The 17,137-nt window shown below is 38.1% G+C and overlaps 1 protein-coding gene and 1 long non-coding RNA gene across 2 annotated transcripts; both read right to left on the bottom strand.

The window, feature by feature from the left end:
• Positions 1-450: 450 nt before the first annotated feature.
• LOC123878800 lies at positions 451-1,030 on the bottom strand. The gene is made up of 2 exons (XR_006798882.1): positions 725-1,030; positions 451-674 (listed from the first exon to the last, which is right to left on the bottom strand). It is a non-coding gene; the product is annotated as an uncharacterized LOC123878800 (long non-coding RNA).
• An 8,125-nt stretch (positions 1,031-9,155) lies between these two features.
• LOC123878264 lies at positions 9,156-15,984 on the bottom strand. Its single transcript, XM_045925409.1, has 6 exons — positions 15,848-15,984; positions 14,794-14,874; positions 13,527-13,735; positions 12,463-12,648; positions 11,529-11,688; positions 9,156-10,804 (listed from the first exon to the last, which is right to left on the bottom strand). Exons 2-6 carry the CDS (start codon positions 14,872-14,874, stop codon positions 9,230-9,232), a joined length of 2,211 nt encoding a protein of 736 aa, XP_045781365.1. The 5' UTR covers positions 15,848-15,984; the 3' UTR covers positions 9,156-9,229.
• Positions 15,985-17,137: the final 1,153 nt, after the last annotated feature.

Below are 17,137 nucleotides of genomic sequence, written 5' to 3'. Positions count from 1 at the left end.
AAAGCATAAGTACAAGGGAACAAATCTTATTTCCACAAGAAACAGAAACAGGGTTGATACAAAACAAGGCATCTAGGAGAGCAATTTCGAAAATGAAAGAATGTCTTTTAGCACTTATCCGCACTTTTTGAGAATTTATAAAGGAGAATGATCATACACGGGCCACGCTTGTGTCAGAAGATAATTATTTTCATAATTTATGTTTTATTTTATAATTCAGTTTGGCATAAAAAATAAAGTGCTGACTATCCCGAGATTTTTTCCTCATTTTAAAAGTACTTCAATTGTTACTATACAGAAATCCAGTCTCCATTTTTATCGGTAAACATACCATAGTGATGTTATTTTACGAAATCGATGATCAAAATCGGTGGTGGTCGAGTTATAATCGATTAAAGACTATTATTTTCATAGTAATATTAAAAAAAAATCGATATTTTTTTACAAACCATCTTGATCGAATCGAATCAACTCGATAAGTGCTAGTTGCAGGTCTATGGTTTTTGCTTTCTGTCAATTTCGATAATTGCAGTCGTAGTGTTCACATACTCTTTGATTGCAGTTTTCAGGGTGGTTCGAATTTAGATATTTTAATCCCATATCGTTGACCGTTGCGCGTTGTCTTGTACGTCGAGTTGAGAACTATATTTCCTTCGTATTAAGCTCCGTATATGCTATAATAACTTCATCATAAAAATATAGGTATAGGTAAATGCAATGGCACCTTGTACATCTTCAAATAGTGATTCATTGGGAATAACTATGTACTTGCACCATATAGGCAGCACTAAAATCGTCCTGGTGATATGTGGAAACTACTACCTACTTTACTTTACCTAATAAAACCTACTTACCAAACCTAACCTAACCTTTTACACAAAACTGTTTTTCTCAGAAACTGGGAGGAATAAATTAAAAATTCTTTTTTTATATGAAAGTAGGGATATCAAACTTTATTATATGTAAACTTTCATTGAGACACAAAAATATTTGTAAGTGGCCCAAACTCCATAGAGTGCTGGTCATTCTCTTTTACCGAGGTTGGAGATAGTTGGCAAATATTATCATGTCTCAGTTTATTATATTAGATACCAGAATGCAAACAAAAGGAATTTCTTATTTTATAAAACACTATTACTCCATTAATGGGCCATCCATGTCAAAAGTTAATTAGTAATTAATTAGGGCATAAAGAGCTTTAGACATAAGTTTAAAAAAATATTTTATTTTATTCATGACTTTTGTATTCTTGAAACATACTATATTTACTCAAGACAACCATACTGTTGGTCCGACGACATCACCAAGCTTGCGGAGAAAACTTGAAGGAAGCTCACCCAGCCTTCAGAAGAATGGCGTGTATGTGAGGAGACCTACTTATGTCTAACAATGGATAAATAAGGGTTAACAAGAAGAGGAAGTTATTTACTGTAATGCTTATCAACGGTAGTGAAAATAAAGTAAAGTAGTCTTGACTCTTGAGTCTACTAGCCTCTTTTACTACATTATCTATAGTTGTATTTTATCAATCTTCACTCTCGATGTTGACATATTTTTTTAAGAGGAAGAGGATTTCGTTACGGAAGTCACTCAGACTTTTCGTTACGAAAGTCGCTCAGATGTTTTGCTACAGAGGTTATTTAGACGTCCTGTCAGGGAATTCACTCAGACGTTTCGTTACGGAAGTCATACAGGCGTTCCATTACGGATTTCACTCAAACATTCAGATAGAGAAGTCACTCAGATTCGTTACGGAAATCACGCAGACGTTTCATTAGGGAAGTCATTCAGACATCCAGATAGGAAAGTCACTCAGATGTTTCGTTACGGAAGTCACACAGACGTTCCGTTAGGGAAGTCACTCAGACATTCAGATAGGGAAGTCACTCAGATGTTTCGTTACGGAAGTCACACAGACGTTCCGTTAGGGAAGTCACTCAGACATTCAGATAGGGAAGTCACTCAGATGTTTCGTTACGGAAGTCACACAGACGTTCCGTTAGGGAAGTCATTCAGACATTCAGATAGGGAAGTCACTCAGATGTTTCGTTACGGAAGTCACACAGACGTTCCGTTAGGGAAGTCACTCAGACATTCAGATAGGGAAGTCACTCAGATGTTTCGTTACGGAAGTCACACAGACGTTCCGTTAGGGAAGTCACTCAGACATTCAGATAGGGAAGTCACTCAGATGTTTCGTTACGGAAGTCACACAGACGTTCCGTTAGGGAAGTCACTCAGACATTCAGATAGGGAAGTCACTCAGATGTTTCGTTACGGAAGTCACACAGACATTCCGTTAGGGAAGTCACTCAGACATTCAGATAGGGAAGTCACTTATTTCTTTAAGTGAAGATACTCAGAAATATCTTTAGCGAAGACATTCAGACATTATCTTGATGTTAATCAGCATTTACTGTTTTAGTAGTATCATAAGATTTTCTTTCGATTCAAAATTAATAACTGTTGTTTTTAGTAGGTTATCGATATACGATATTATCTAGGTTATATATTCTATAATCTGTGTATTTATAGTATTATGTATTTTATTTAATCTATTAATAGCACTTAAAAAATGTTTCTGCATATAAAGATAAAGACAAAGAAATCTCATAAGAGTCTTAAAGTAAGCGCTGCCAGCTTAATTTTCTGCATCAGACTTTCATCAATTGCATTAATTGTCGTCAGTTTAGTAATTTTGTATTTGTTAATTTTAATATGTAATTGTGAAATAATAATTAATAGTTGTATTTATTTAGTTTTATCGTTCTTCTTGCTAACTACCCACCATAATATTAAGTTTACTTGGCACAATAAATGGCAAACGTTGTGTACACTTATCATTGATATTCATATCTGTGTATGTTATAGTGCGTAAGTATTTAATAAATGTAGAATATGTATATTTTAATTGTTTCTTATTAAATAAATCAATAAGTTAAATTTTATGCTTGGACGTTACGACGTCCTAGCTCGTTTACAGCAAAATAAGGTCATAATGTCACAATCGCAATCACCTCTAATTGGTCGACGCTCACTCATTCCCGGCTATGTCAATGCATTGTTGAGATAAAAATACCAATCACAGCGATTGAGATTGTAATAATGATTGATACAGTCTTTCAGCAATCGAACAAATTGTCTTCCTATAATTTGTAAAATAAAATAAAATAAACCTATCATACTGTTACTTATAAACTTTTGACCTTTACATAATCCTATTATTGAATTCTATGTACTATACTAGCCACTAGTTAACGTAGTTTGGTACAATAGTCTCTTTAGTATAAGTACCCATTTTTATTACATATGATTTGTCAAAAACAAATAAAATAAAACTAGTAGGTAGCTCAGTTTGTTGTAGGCTCTACTCAGACCTAGCCTAGGCGCGTTTGGAATCCTCGCTTAGTTTTGAATTTATGCACTTAATTATCACCATTACATCATTACTTATAAATTCAATTGACGATCAAAGTGTTCCCAATTGTATAAATGATTTGTTTTTTTAACTATGAAAATAGTAGGTAAGTATACATTTATCTAAAAAAAGTTCAGTACATACTGGCACTATCAAAAATTAAGTTTCCGATATAGGTTAATCTGGCTCTATTTTCTGGTCTTTCTGGTTAGGTATCACCTAGTAATCTCTATTAAAATTAATTTTATAAATTTAATTATGTATATTAAGATTATTTGGCTGGAAGTATTGCTGTTTTTCTTACTTTCATTGGGTTTGTCATACAGTCTTTAATTTGCATAATTCACACAGACTTATTTATATAGATATTTGGCGAGTCATTCACCCGTTAGCATGAATAGGTCACACAGTCACTAAAGTTAGCTAAGGATTAAATTATTAACATATTATCCTCACATTTTAAAGTACCATGATGAACTGATAGCCATCGCTAGTTGCGGTTTCAAACAAATCAGAGTTATTCCGTTTAGACATGAGCCTTTAATTTTTGGACTAGTACAGAGTCTGCTACATCACTTACGTTCATAAGTTGTATACCTACATATTTCAATGCGGTTAAGACCTCCAGAAATGAAATAGCTTAAATTATTTTGTCACAAGTTAGAATGTTACTTACTATTAGGAACAACTCATTTATTTCAATTGTAAAAGATGTTAGAGCGGGGCCGTCTGCCACAAGTACTAGTAGCAAATCTAGGCACTTACTGGGATGGTCCTAATTTCTATGTGTTCTCTGTAAAATTATTTTAACGAAATAAATATTTTTGTATTTTGTATTTGTATATAACTACTTTATTAATCAGCACACTGAGCTATGGCGGTAGAGGCGGTTGTCAGAATTTTTGTGATTCAATTCATTCCACAGGATTAGCGGTGTTTGGAGTAGGTACCTACTTAATAACGCGTATACAGGTTATTTAATTTGTAAATAATAATCTCACAAAAAAAAAAGATTTGATGATATACCTAAAATTATTAATTTATCTAACAATGGTAGTTTGACAAAATCGATATTTCACTCATTCAATGCCATACGATCTGTTGCTGAGTGAATTGGCCTATATCGCAGTGATCTTGTTTAAGTGGATACTTATTTTTTTCTGTTGTAAAAAAAAATACACACATGCACATTTTTTACATAATCTGCTAAGTGATTGTATGTATGCGCAGTGCGCACCCAAAACCTCCTTTATGATGAAAACTTTAGATACTTATGGTATTATCAAATCATTTGAAAAATTAACTTCCAGTATCAATGTGGGCAGGCAAATATTCTATCTGCCCTAATGTTAACCCACCAAAAACATTTCATGTAAAATGTTGCCAAGACTCACAAGTTCATAATGCTTTCACTGTTAAAAAGTGATGAGATCTCTAGTAGAGCCAAGCCCCTAGCTGAGCTTAGAATTGCGCTGCCCATGGGACCTATCCCAAGTCCAAAGTATATAGCTCTTAAATGCTCTTGAGTATATCACATTTATAACAATAAAGAACAAATAACTCTACTTACAAGCTCTGATTTTACAAACCCTAAATCTTGGTTAAAAAAGGACGGCTTGGCCGTTTAATGTTCGTGGTACTTTTATCTGATATGACATTTAAGCCCGGAATAGCTTGTGCGACAATCATGAAGTATAATAAAAATTAGTAATTGTCGAACAAACTATTCCTTATGACCTTAATATAATATGTTATGCCATGTAATGCTTTCACGAACATTAAACGGCCAAGCCGTACTTTTTTAATCAAGATTTAGGGTTTGTAAAATCAGAGCTTGTAAGTAGAGTTATTTGTTCTTTATTGTTATAAATGTGATATACTCAAGAGCATTTAAGAGCTATATACTTTGGACTTGGGATAGGTCCCATGGGCAGCGCAATTCTAAGCTCAGCTAGGGGCTTGGCTCTACTAGAGATCTCATCACTTTTTAACAGTGAAAGCATTATGAACTTGTGAGTCTTGGCAACATTTTACATGAAATGTTTTTGGTGGGATTTCATTTCTTTTTGGCAGGTGCCCTAGATTTTTTTTGGATCTATTTTTTGTAGGTACCTACATCATTTTCATGGCCCGCTCTCTATCGTTACCTCTTTTTTTAAAAGCTTTTATTCTTGCAATGTATGTAACTATGTTTGTTTGGGTGGAATCTTGCAACTCAATTTTAAAGCAGATATATCAAATTTCAGTCTTTTAGGACTTCAGGAAACACATTTTTTAAATGTACAGACTGGGAAAAGTTTATTTTCCTGTTGTTTTAATGAAATCCCTAGCCTACATACCAAATTTCAGTCTTCTAGGACTTAGGGAAGTATTTTAGAACTTTTGACTAGAGGGGTTTTGAATGGCAATAAATCTGAAACCATAACAGGTAGACAATTGATACTTGGCACGTTTGATAAATCTGTCAAGGACATATTATCCTGAAAATATCAGCATTCTAGCGATAGACTTTACAAATAATTTGCTTCCCCCATACGTGGGAGTGGAGGGGGAAACTTTTAAATTTCTTAATTTTCCTGTAGTTTGTATGCAATTTCTAGTGTACACATCAAATTTCAGTCTTCTAGGACTTCGGGAAGTACCCTAGAATTACAGACTAGAAGTTTTGACTGTCAATAAATCTGAAACTATAAAAGCTAGACAATTGATACTCAATGCGTTTAATAAATCTGCCCAGGACATCTTATCCTGAAAATATCAGCTTTCTAGCGACAGATTTTACAGATTTGCTTCACCCGTAAGAGGCGTAGAGGGGGGGCATTTCCAATTTCTTAATTTTCCTGTAGTTTGTAGTCAATTTCTAGTCTACATACCAAATTTCAGTCTTCTAGGACTTCGGGAAGTACCTTAGAGGTTTTGAGTAGAGGTTTTGATGATCATCAGTGAGGGACGAAATCGGCGTATTTTAGGTATCAATAAATCTGTAACCATAAAAGCTAGATATTTGATATTTAGTATATTTAGTAAATTTGCTGAGGACACCTTATACTGAAAATTTCAGCTTTCTAGCGTCATCCAGACCGAAGTTATGACGGGTCGAAAATACGGCGAAACACTTCGAGAAAAAGGTACGTAGCGCCCCGGCCGCCGTTTGGCTCGTCTTGGCGGGGGCACTGCCGTGCCCCCTGATATTTTGAGAGGCATTTGCGTATGCTCAGAAAATTGATGATTAGAGTGAATATACCTAAAACGACTCACCGGGTGCGGGTATGCTCGACTTTGTTGCTATGGCGACACAGGAGGACGAGTGGCGGCTGGCACGGTGCGGCAAGTGGTGGCTGGCACGGCGCGGCGAGTGGCAGCTGGCACGGCGCGGCGAGTGGCGGTTGGCACGGTGCGGCGAGTGGTGGCTGGCATGGTGCGGCGAGTGGCGGCTAGCATGGTGCGGCGAGTGGTGGTTGGCACGGTGCGGCGAGTGGTGGCTAGCCCGTCAGTAGATTACAGCTGCGCTTCTTGTCCCCGCGTGGCGAAGACGTAGTAAAGTTTTATTCCCCTTTTCTTCATCTTGAAGCCTGCGCCGAAGTAGTAGATTCTTCTACAATTTTCGATGATGGTAGGTACCCTCAATAAAGTAAGTAGGGCTTCTGGTATTGGTAGACCGTAATTTTGCTCGTAGATATTTCAACTTCAAGTCCTCTGATATTATAATACACAGGACAGTCCTCGGGTCGCATCTTGAAGATGAGTTTGCGTCGATATAGGCCCATGATGTAATTTTCTTAGAGAGGCGTGGTGTCTTCAGAAGAGAAGAAAAAAAATTATTATTTTCACGTTCTTCAATGTTCTGCTCTCTTCTCTTCTTGTGATCCCACTTCTGACTGTTGCAGAAGTATATGGATAGGTTTGAATAATAGACACTTTCCAATTTCACTTCACTGTTTTTTTTGAGAATAGTTTTCGCTTACAATTATTATTTCTCAATACCCGTCTTTATTCGATACCTTCGCTATTTATATCAGTTTGACAGATTTATTTTTAAGGTAGGTAGGTACTACTTTTCGGAAAGCTATTTGACAAATTACCACAGAGGTAAAACCATGGTGATGTAATAGACAATTAACGTAACAATTATATCAGCTAAATGTAAAATACGACACAATATGTATTGATCCAAATAGTTAATAACTAAATGTGATTTATAATCCATTCCCGCCAATTATTTATAAATAATAATAATTAATCTGATATAGGTCTAGATGTCTATGACTCATGATATAAGGCAGCATCTTGAGGTAGTTGTTAACATAAGATATAGGTCATATCATAGGATTTTCAGCTTTTCCACAAAAATACTCTCTTGTTGGGTATGGGCATACCCAACATGGGAGTAAATTTTTCCTTTTGAGGTACGGAACCCTAACCCTACGAGATTTTATACATATATCTACCTATTTTACCGTTATCTGCCAAAGCCACGATAATCAAAATTTCAGTCGCTGATCGTTTCTACCTGTATTGGGGACATTGCTCATAGAAACTTTCAGCTTTTATAAAATAACGAAGGTCTGGCTCTCTTTGACTTTGCTTAGACTTAAGTTTCAGTTAAAACGAGACAGATGTACGCCAACGGTATAACGCTGTCATATTTTAACAGTGTTAAAATATAATTAAATAGTCAGCCTTAGTTCATAAGGTTTGTAACTAAAAAAGTAAATTAAAACAAAACGATTTTCCATTTATTCATAAAATAATTATTACTTTACATTGATTTACATTTACTTATTTTAATATTTATTTAAGCATGTAGTTAAAAAGGAACAAAATTAAATTCACATTAAAATCATCTAATTTAATTAATTTTTCATTAAAATCACTAAGAACCAATTCCTCCTTGTTCAGGGGCTTCATGCATCTGTGCGATGTGTTGTGTACCTACTGTGATCATTATTTGAAGAAAAAAACCGGCCAAGTGCGAGTCAGACTCGCGCACTGAGGGTTCTGTACTCAGGTATTTTTTCCAACATTTTGCACAATAAATCAAAAACTATTATACATAAAAGTAAATAAAAATCTCTTTTACGATGTACAGGTAAAGCCCTTTCATATGATACCCCACTTGGTATAGTTATCTTATTTTGAAAATTGAAACACATTTTAATTTTTTTTTTAATGATGTAACCATAAATTCGCGATTTTCAGATTTATTCCTGTACTTGTGCAATAAGACCTACCTACCTGCCAAATTTCATGATTCTAGGTCAACGGGAAGTACCCTATAGGTTTCTTGACAGACACAACAGACAGACAGACAAGACAACAAAGTGATCCGTTTTTTTTAAGGTATCCGTTTTTCCTTTTGAGGTACGGAACCCTAAAAATAAAGGGACATTCAGCCAATTACAAAAATTGAGATTGTAATTTGATAGTTTGGACTTTAGAGTTTATGAACAGAATTTTTTTTCTCTCTCTCGTCTGGCTTTACAAAGATTAGCCAATGTCAAGTTTGTAGTTATTTGTAACAAGTTAGTTAAACTATACAAGTATGGACCCCGTCTGTGCCGGCGCTCGCCGACACACGCACGGCACCCCCTTAGAGCGCTTTCCAGTCAGTTTTAACAAAAAAATCACTCCAAAAAGGCAAAGCACGCCCGCCAGCTAACACTAACACAGACGAAGTACCCTTTAAAAGATAATACTGCTGATGATTGTATGAAAATACAGATTAAAAAATGCAGTTTTCATCATTTGCTGTCAATTTTGACTGAAATGTCTATAGCTACTCTATGGCGGGCAAAATCTTGTCTATTATTCCTAGGCATCTTCATCGTTCCCACTGTCATTAGAAACTTCTCCGTCGCCCATAAAAACTTCTTCTTGCAACATATTAGGCAATTTCGCTTTGTTATTAACTTGCAACACCGAAGCCATAGCCATTCCAGTTCCGAAACTATACTCTATGGGCTTGAGACTTTCATCTACATTATCTATGGAGGCTCTTCTGGCGGGAAAGTTCTTTTTCCTCGCGACTCTATGGCGCCTTATATCATCCAATAAAGCGACTCTTTCATTATGCAAATTTTCAAAATCTGACTCTGAAGAAGACGGCGACAGTTCCAAATCTTTTTTGGAAAACTTGAAGTCGTTTAAGTGACTTATTTTCTTCTGTCTATTAATATTATGATTTTCACTTGTATTGTTGTTTTCAGGGCTATCTTCCGCCTCACTTGAGCCATTAGAAATTTCACTGGATAAATATAACTCTTTTCTTATAGGCTCTGAAGATTTTCGCCATATAGCAATGAAGTAACCGAACTTAACTTTGATTATTGATAAGAAAACGTTTGATATATTCCTGTTTTTGAACAATTTTAATGTGTTCGCCTCAACAACATCACATGGCAACTCGCTATCACTTTCGTATTTTTGAATTCTAACTTTAAAGTCGTCATATTTCTTTCGCCATCTAACATGCTTTACTATGTGGTATTGCTTGAATAGCTTGATTGGCTTCTTTTTCCTTTCCAATTTCGATATAAGACCTTTTCTTTCGGCAAACTCTTCAGGGATCTGTCGAGGGAATTCGGGTATATTTCGCAGTTCGGGCATCGTTTTCGCTAAAGCCTGTCTTTCTCTTTCCCTCATTAAATCTTCTCTTTTAACCAGCTTCCTCTTCAGTTCTGTTAGCACAACCTTGGAATTCTCCTTCTCTTTCTTACCTGGACCTGTGATTATATCTCCAACAGGTGAAGTGATAATTTCGTCATCTGTTTTCACGCAATAGAATACTTCATCTCTAATTTCGGGGTCCTTATCTTCTATTTTGATAACAGACGCTACTGGTTCTTCTTCATCCTTCTGCGTATTATCTTCTTTAACGCTAACTTTATTGAGCATTTTCTTGAGCCTTATTTGAGAACTTTGTACAGTTGTCAAGCATTTCGTGATGCCCTCGATGATTTCATCGATGTCCCTATCTAAAATGTCCAAATCTAACTCTTGTTTGTTTATGGCACATGAATCTAAGAACATATCTAGATTACTGCATTTGTCTAACGCCAGTTTAAGTTCTAAACTCGATCTAGCTATTCCCGTGTGTACATCTGAGTATAACCAAGTATCATTGATGGCTGAACCTGGTTTTTTAAGTGCAGAATCGCTGTCTTTGGTGCCGTAATTTTTTAATAACCTATACATTCGTTCCAGAGACTCATAGTTTTCTTTAAACTCCTGGATCAAGTGACGTATGAGTACATTGTGGATCCAGTATATGCGTTCGTTGTGGTTTTTGTATAGTTGCTTGAGAGTGTGTGCTGTTGGCATGTGATGTGCTAATGCTATATGTTTTAATAGTGTCGACTGAACGACTAGAAACGCGTGGTGGATTTTCTGCAAAAAAAAAAGAAAACAACTATACAATGAAAACGACTATGGATGTGGACAAGGCTTGTTTAAGAGAAGTTTCCCTTGTGCGCCTCTCACGTCTCTCTATACAAACGTAGTTTGGTTCAACATTGAATAATAACCAATGTTGAACCAAATGGGGATAATCTATACTTACTAATAAACTAGCTGATGCCCGCAGCTTCGCCCGCGTGGATTGGTCAGATCCCCTGCAGCATCAGGATTGAGGAGTTGGACTCCAAATTTTTTATGAAACAATGTCGCAAAGTTCCTCTATCGATTAAAAAAGAAATGACGCAAATCGGTTCAGAAATCTCGGAGATTTCGGTGTACATAGGTAGAAAAACAAAACTCCCTTTTTAAAAGTCGGTTAAAAAAGTAGCCTATGTTACTCCCTGGTCAATTCTCTACTTGTCTGTGAAAATCCCGTCAAAACCGGTTCAGCCGTTCCCAAGATTAGCCTTTTCAAACCGACTTTGAAAAATGGAGGAGTTGTGTTTTTCTACCTATGTACCACTGATATCTCTGAGATTTCTGAACCGATTTGCGTATTTTTTTTTTAATTGTTAAGGGAACTTTGGGACATTGTTTGATAAAAATTTGAATTCCAACTCCTCAATTCTAATGCTGCAGGGGGTCTGACCAATCCACGCGGGCGAAGCTGCGGGCATCATCTAGTCAATCATATTAAGGAGTGTTAACCACTCACCATGAGGTTGTCGGTCTGGCAGTCGTAGGTGACGTCACCGCGCAGCCAGGGTACATTGCCCAGCAGCGCTGATGACGCCCTGGCCATGAGGATCAGCAGTTCCGTCTGCTGTCTACACAGCATCGTGTGTGTGGACTCTACTGCTGACGTCACTGACTCACTAAAAAAGAACATTGATGAAAATATAAAAACCAAAATCATATTTAGAAAATAAGTAAGTCTTCTGAAAAAAAAAGAGAAATCTTACAATCAGACTAATATTATAAAGGCGAAAGTTTGTATGTGTGTGTGTGTGTGTGTGTGTGTGTGTATGTTTGTTACTCCTTCACGCTAAAACTACTGGATGGATTGGGCTGAAATTTAGAATGGAGATAGATTATACTCTGGATTAGCACATAGGCTACTTTTTATCCCGGAAAATCAAAGAGTTCCCACGGGATTTTTAAAAAACTACATCCACGCGAACGAAGTCGCGGGCATCAGCTAGTAATATGTAAAATACAAAAAATGTTTCTACTTATGTCCGTTATAGACTTTGAAATCATCCATCCGATCTGCCCCAAATTGATTTATTAGAAAGGCAATAACGCGAAGATCGTGTTACACCGAAAAACAACCAGTGCATTAGGCATATTCTTTTTTTAGCGTAGTGGCAACCGCTAGTTATCACACTATCACACTTATATTATAAAGGCGAAAGTTTGTATGTGTGTGTGTGTGTGTGTATGTTTGTTACTCCTTCACGCAAAAACTACTGGACGGATTTGGCTGAAATTCGGAATGGAGATAGATAATATCCTGGGTTAGTTCAAAGGCTACTTTTTATCCCGGAAAACCAAAGAGTTCCCACGGAATTTCGAAAAACCTGAATCCACGCGGACGAAGTCGCGGGCGTCAGCTAGTCCTATATATATCTGTCACAAAATGTACTCACAGTCTGGCGTGCAAAGCTGCATATTCTCGGCAACAGGCGGTCGCGCGACGCGCCAGCGACATATAGTCGCGCATCAGCGACAGTAGTGTGCGCAGCGAGCCGCGACAGCGCGACCGATGCGTCGCGCGCGCCGCGACCGGCACTAGCGCGTACGTCGCCAGCTTTAGCAGCGACCAGCGCTGGAGACTGAAACAGCGCGGGGAAATATAACAAGTCTAAATGTTGGATAGAATCAGGCGTTACTTTGCGGAAGTTCATGTTATATTGATTAAACAATATAGCATTGTAAAGTCGAAATCTCCTGAGGATGCTCCGGTGTCGGGGCGAAACGTGCGTCGAGAGTAGTGGAAAAGTCATGTGTGGTGGTGCATGTGAGTGGTGGTGGCAGTGCTTGCTTGGGAGCTTGGCTTTGTTGCTTGGTTGGGGAGGTAAGCGGTGCTTAGCTTGTAACTGCATGTTTGACCATACAGATTTTTCTGTTGGCGGATTATAGCAAAATAATTATTTTAACTGTTTCTTGCTAAGTCTAAATGTATTGCTATAATGTCATAATGCTCCCTGCAGAAAACTACTAGAGCCTACAAGTGTAAATTAAAAATTTATAACACCCCCGACAAGTGAAAGTTACAGTAACTAGAAAAGAGCTGATAACTTTCAAACGGCTGAACCGATTTTCTTGGATTATAGCTAAGAACACTCTCGATCAAGCCACCTTTCAAACAAAAAAAAAACTAAATTAAAATCATTAGATTTGGAGCTACGATGCTACAGACAGATAGACAGATACACACGTCAAACTTATAACACCCCTCTTTTTGGATTGGGGGTTAAAAATAGGGAGTTTTGATATGTATTTAAATAAAGTCGGTTTACTGACGATAGTTGAACGTGACAACAAAGGCCGATTGTGCTTCTTTGTCGCTCGTTCCGCGCTCTCGCTTGCACTTCAAGCCTTACATGGAAGGCCTCAGAGCGAGGTAACGCCGCATGAGTCATGTTTTTTCGTGCGTGCAGCCGGCTCTATCGAATTATAAGACGTTGTCACGTTAAAAAAATCAACATACTTTCTTGGGGGTGAAGCCAGCAAAAGGGCCACAGTGGCCATCAGGGCAATGTTCCGTTCTCCAGCAGTGAACCAGCCTCCCCTGGTGCCTCCAGCATGTCGCCATGCGGTTGCAGCGTCAGGAGACTCCTGTTCCACTTCAATACTGTCTTCCCGGAATAAGAGACCACTTTCCAGGATTGCGATTATGTTTTCCCTGCTGTATATTAGCTGGAATGAAAGATAAATCAGTGATAAATCTTTTATTAGGTTTAAAGTCATTCACACTTCCATACTAGTACTAGTCCCACTAATATTATAAAGGCGAAAGTTGTATGTGTGTGTGTGTGTGTGTGAGTGTGAGTGTGAGTGTGTGTGTGTGTGTGCGTGTGCGTGTGCGTGTGCGTGTGCGTGTGTGTGTGTGTGTGTGTATGTTTGTTACTCCTTCACGCAAAAGCTACTGGACGGATTGGGCTGAAATTTAGAATGTAGATAGATTACATCCTGGATTAGCACATAGGCTACTTTTTATCCCGGAAAATCAAAGAGTTCCCACGGGATTTTTAAAAAACCTACATCCACGCGAACGAAGTCGCGGGCATCAGCTAGTAATATTATAAATGCGAAAGTGTGTCTGTCTGTCTGTCTGCTACCTTTTCACGGCCCAACAGTTTAACCGATTCAGACGAAATTTGGTACAGAGTTAACTTATATCCCGGGGACGGACATAGGCTACTTTTTATCCCGGAAAATCAAAGAGTTTCCACGGGATTCCTAAAGACCCATCCGCTCAACCGATTTGTATGAAATTTGGCACTGAGGTAGTTTGCGTCCATGTTATTGACATAGACAACTATTTATCCCGGAAAACCAAACAGTTCCCACGGGATCTTCTAAAACCTACATCCACGTGGACAAAGTCATGGACATCCTTTAGTACACACATATTTTAGCTTATACTGGAGTCGATTCTGATATTTTTCTCTAAATTAAATTTAGAGCTACTAAATCATTTTCTTTTTAATATTGCTTAAAAATTGGTAAAGTGCGAGTCAGACTCATAGAGAAAGGGTTCTGTAGCATCATACAAGAAATAATACTTTTTTTCATGGCAGTCATTTTGAATTGTTTATTATTTATTGTTGTAGCGATAGTAGAACTACACAAACTGAAAATTTCAACTATTACAGTTTGCGAGATACAGCCTGCTGACAGACGGATGCACGGACAGTGGATTTTTCATCCTGTTTTAAGGATCCATACCTGATTGATAAACATTTATGTCTTACCATATTAGGCCTGAATTTCATTGCAATCCATTTCCTAGAAAGTATAGGAGGACTGAAGTCTTGCTTCATAAACAGTGCCATCTAGAAAAAAGAACTAAATATACTATACCTATTTTTTAAGTCAATAGCAAGCACTGGGCACCAAGGCAGTTAGGGTGTATTGAGGTTATAGAGAATGAAAATGGGTACTCCTCAGAATCATCATCATCATCATCATCATCATCATCAGCCTGTGGACGTCCACTGCTGGACATAGGCCTTCCCTAAAGAGCGCCACCACACCCGGTCTTCAGCCTTCCTCATCCAGCCACTTCCTGCCAGCCGCTTAATATCATCGTCCTCCTCACTCCTCAGAATACTCCTCTTTTTACCCGACTGCGGCAGAATGAAGGGTTATTTTTAATTCAGATACATGTAGCCTTTGGCTGCAATCTCATCTGATGATAAGTGATGATGCAGTCTAAGATCGAAGCAAGCAACCTGGAAGGGGTATGGCAGTTTTTATTAAACCCATACCCCCTTTGGTTTCTACATTGTACTGGAATGCTACATAGCTTGGCGTCATGGCTTTAATTTTTTTTTATAGACGATAGAACAAGCAAAGCCTATGTTTCTGTGCTCAAGGGTATAGACCTAGCCTAGAGTAGACTTTCCAATAAGCTGGTTAGTTAGGTTATAATTCGTGCTTTTCGGTGTGCAGTATTTCACACTTTGCACTGTATTCACACTTACAGAAGATTTTGTACTTAGGGAGTTGTAAAACTTATATCGTAAAGTTATCCCGTGACCCGCACCAATCATTATCTGTCTGGCTCTTTACATAGAAGTATTTTGGGACATAGTATAGGTACCACTATATGATAATATATATCAATATATCATAGTATAGGTATGGCCCACTACCACAAACGGTACACCCTGTGGGGTCTACCGTGTACCGATGATCGAATAGCCGAGCCCGACTGCTTAAAAACTAATCACTATACGAGTAAAGACCACCGGCAAAATTATATTCAATCACTATTCAATCAGCTGATATTAAGAGTTCACTTACTTTATAAAGAGCGTAAAAACCACATTTATGTAACCACACGTACCTTGGTAATTTTTTAGCTTTTTCAAGGCATTTCTTCGCGATATTTATTTACGTTTTACGCGTTTTGCTCATTTGCTCATTGATCAAAATAATCCGAAATTGTCAATGTCAGATCGTCATATTTTTTTTTCTCTCTCGTCTGGCTTTACACGATTAGCCAATGTCAAGTTTGTAGTAAACAAGTTAGGGAACTATACGTATAAGTATGGACTTCGTCTGTGCCGGCGCCCGCCGACATACACGCGGCGCCAGTTAGAGCGCTTCCCAGCCAGTTCCACCACCAATGAACACCAGCAGAACACAAAAAACGGGCACTTCTCACAAAAAAACAATCCAAAAAAGCACCGCACGCGCGCCAGCAAACGCCACCACAGACGAAGTCCCAAGTCCATACGTTGTGCTATACATTGCGGGTTTGAAAAATAATGAATCACTAAAACTACACTAACTACTACTCTCAGGGATAAAATCCGGAACGAGGAAATTCGCAGAAGAACAAAAGCGACCGACATAGCTCAAAGGATTAGCAAGCTGAAGTGGCAATGGGCAGGTCATGTCTGTCGCAGAACCGACGGCCGATGGGGCAGACGTGTTCTGGAGTGGAGACCGCGTACCGGTAAGCGCAGTGTAGGACGACCTCCAGCCCGCTGGACCGATGACCTGAAGAAGGTGGCGGGGAGCGGGTGGATGAGGAAGGCGGAGGACCGTGTTTGGTGGCGCGCTCTTGGAAAGGCCTATGTCCAGCTGTGGACGCATACAGGCTGATGGAATGGAATGGAAAAAAACTACACGATAAGGCAAACGGCTATTGGCATTGGATTGTGCTTAGGTAGTATAAGTTTTTGCTAGAGTTCTGGTTACACCTTGTATAAGGTTTAAGGGGGACTTCGTCTGTGTTGGTGTTGGCTGGCGGGCGTGCTCTGCCTTTTTGGAGTGTTTTTTTTTTTGTTAAAACCGACTGAAAAGCGCTATAAAGGGATGCCGTGCGTATGTCAGCGATTACCGGCACAGATGGGGTCCATACTTGTATATTTTAACTAACTTGTTACAAATAACTACAAACTTGACATTGGCTAATCTTTGTGAAGCCAGAAGAGAGAGAAAAAAGGTTTAAGAGTAGTTTAAACGGCAAAATAGATTTTTTTTTGTGTGGTACAACAAAAAGCCACTAAAATAAACAACAACAACTAGTTTTTTTTTTTTAGAAAACAATATTAGCCATTTTTTTAAATCATGACTAACATTCCC

This window comes from Maniola jurtina, chromosome 26 (genome assembly GCF_905333055.1).
Source record: "Maniola jurtina chromosome 26, ilManJurt1.1, whole genome shotgun sequence".
NCBI classification, from domain to species: Eukaryota; Metazoa; Arthropoda; class Insecta; order Lepidoptera; family Nymphalidae; genus Maniola; species Maniola jurtina.
The sequence above is the reverse complement of the archived record's forward strand: the minus strand, read 5'-3'. Positions and strand labels throughout refer to the sequence as shown.

Coding starts and splice junctions, on each gene's coding strand:
- LOC123878264 (XM_045925409.1), bottom strand. CDS start 14,874: ATGGCACTGTTTATGAAGCAAGACTTCAGTCCTCCTATACTTTCTAGG. Junction 12,649..13,526: donor CTGGCTTCACCCCCAAGAAA/GTATGTTGATTT, acceptor GCGCTGTTTCAG/TCTCCAGCGCTGGTCGCTGC. Junction 10,805..11,528: donor GCCAGACCGACAACCTCATG/GTGAGTGGTTAA, acceptor TTTTTTTTGCAG/AAAATCCACCACGCGTTTCT.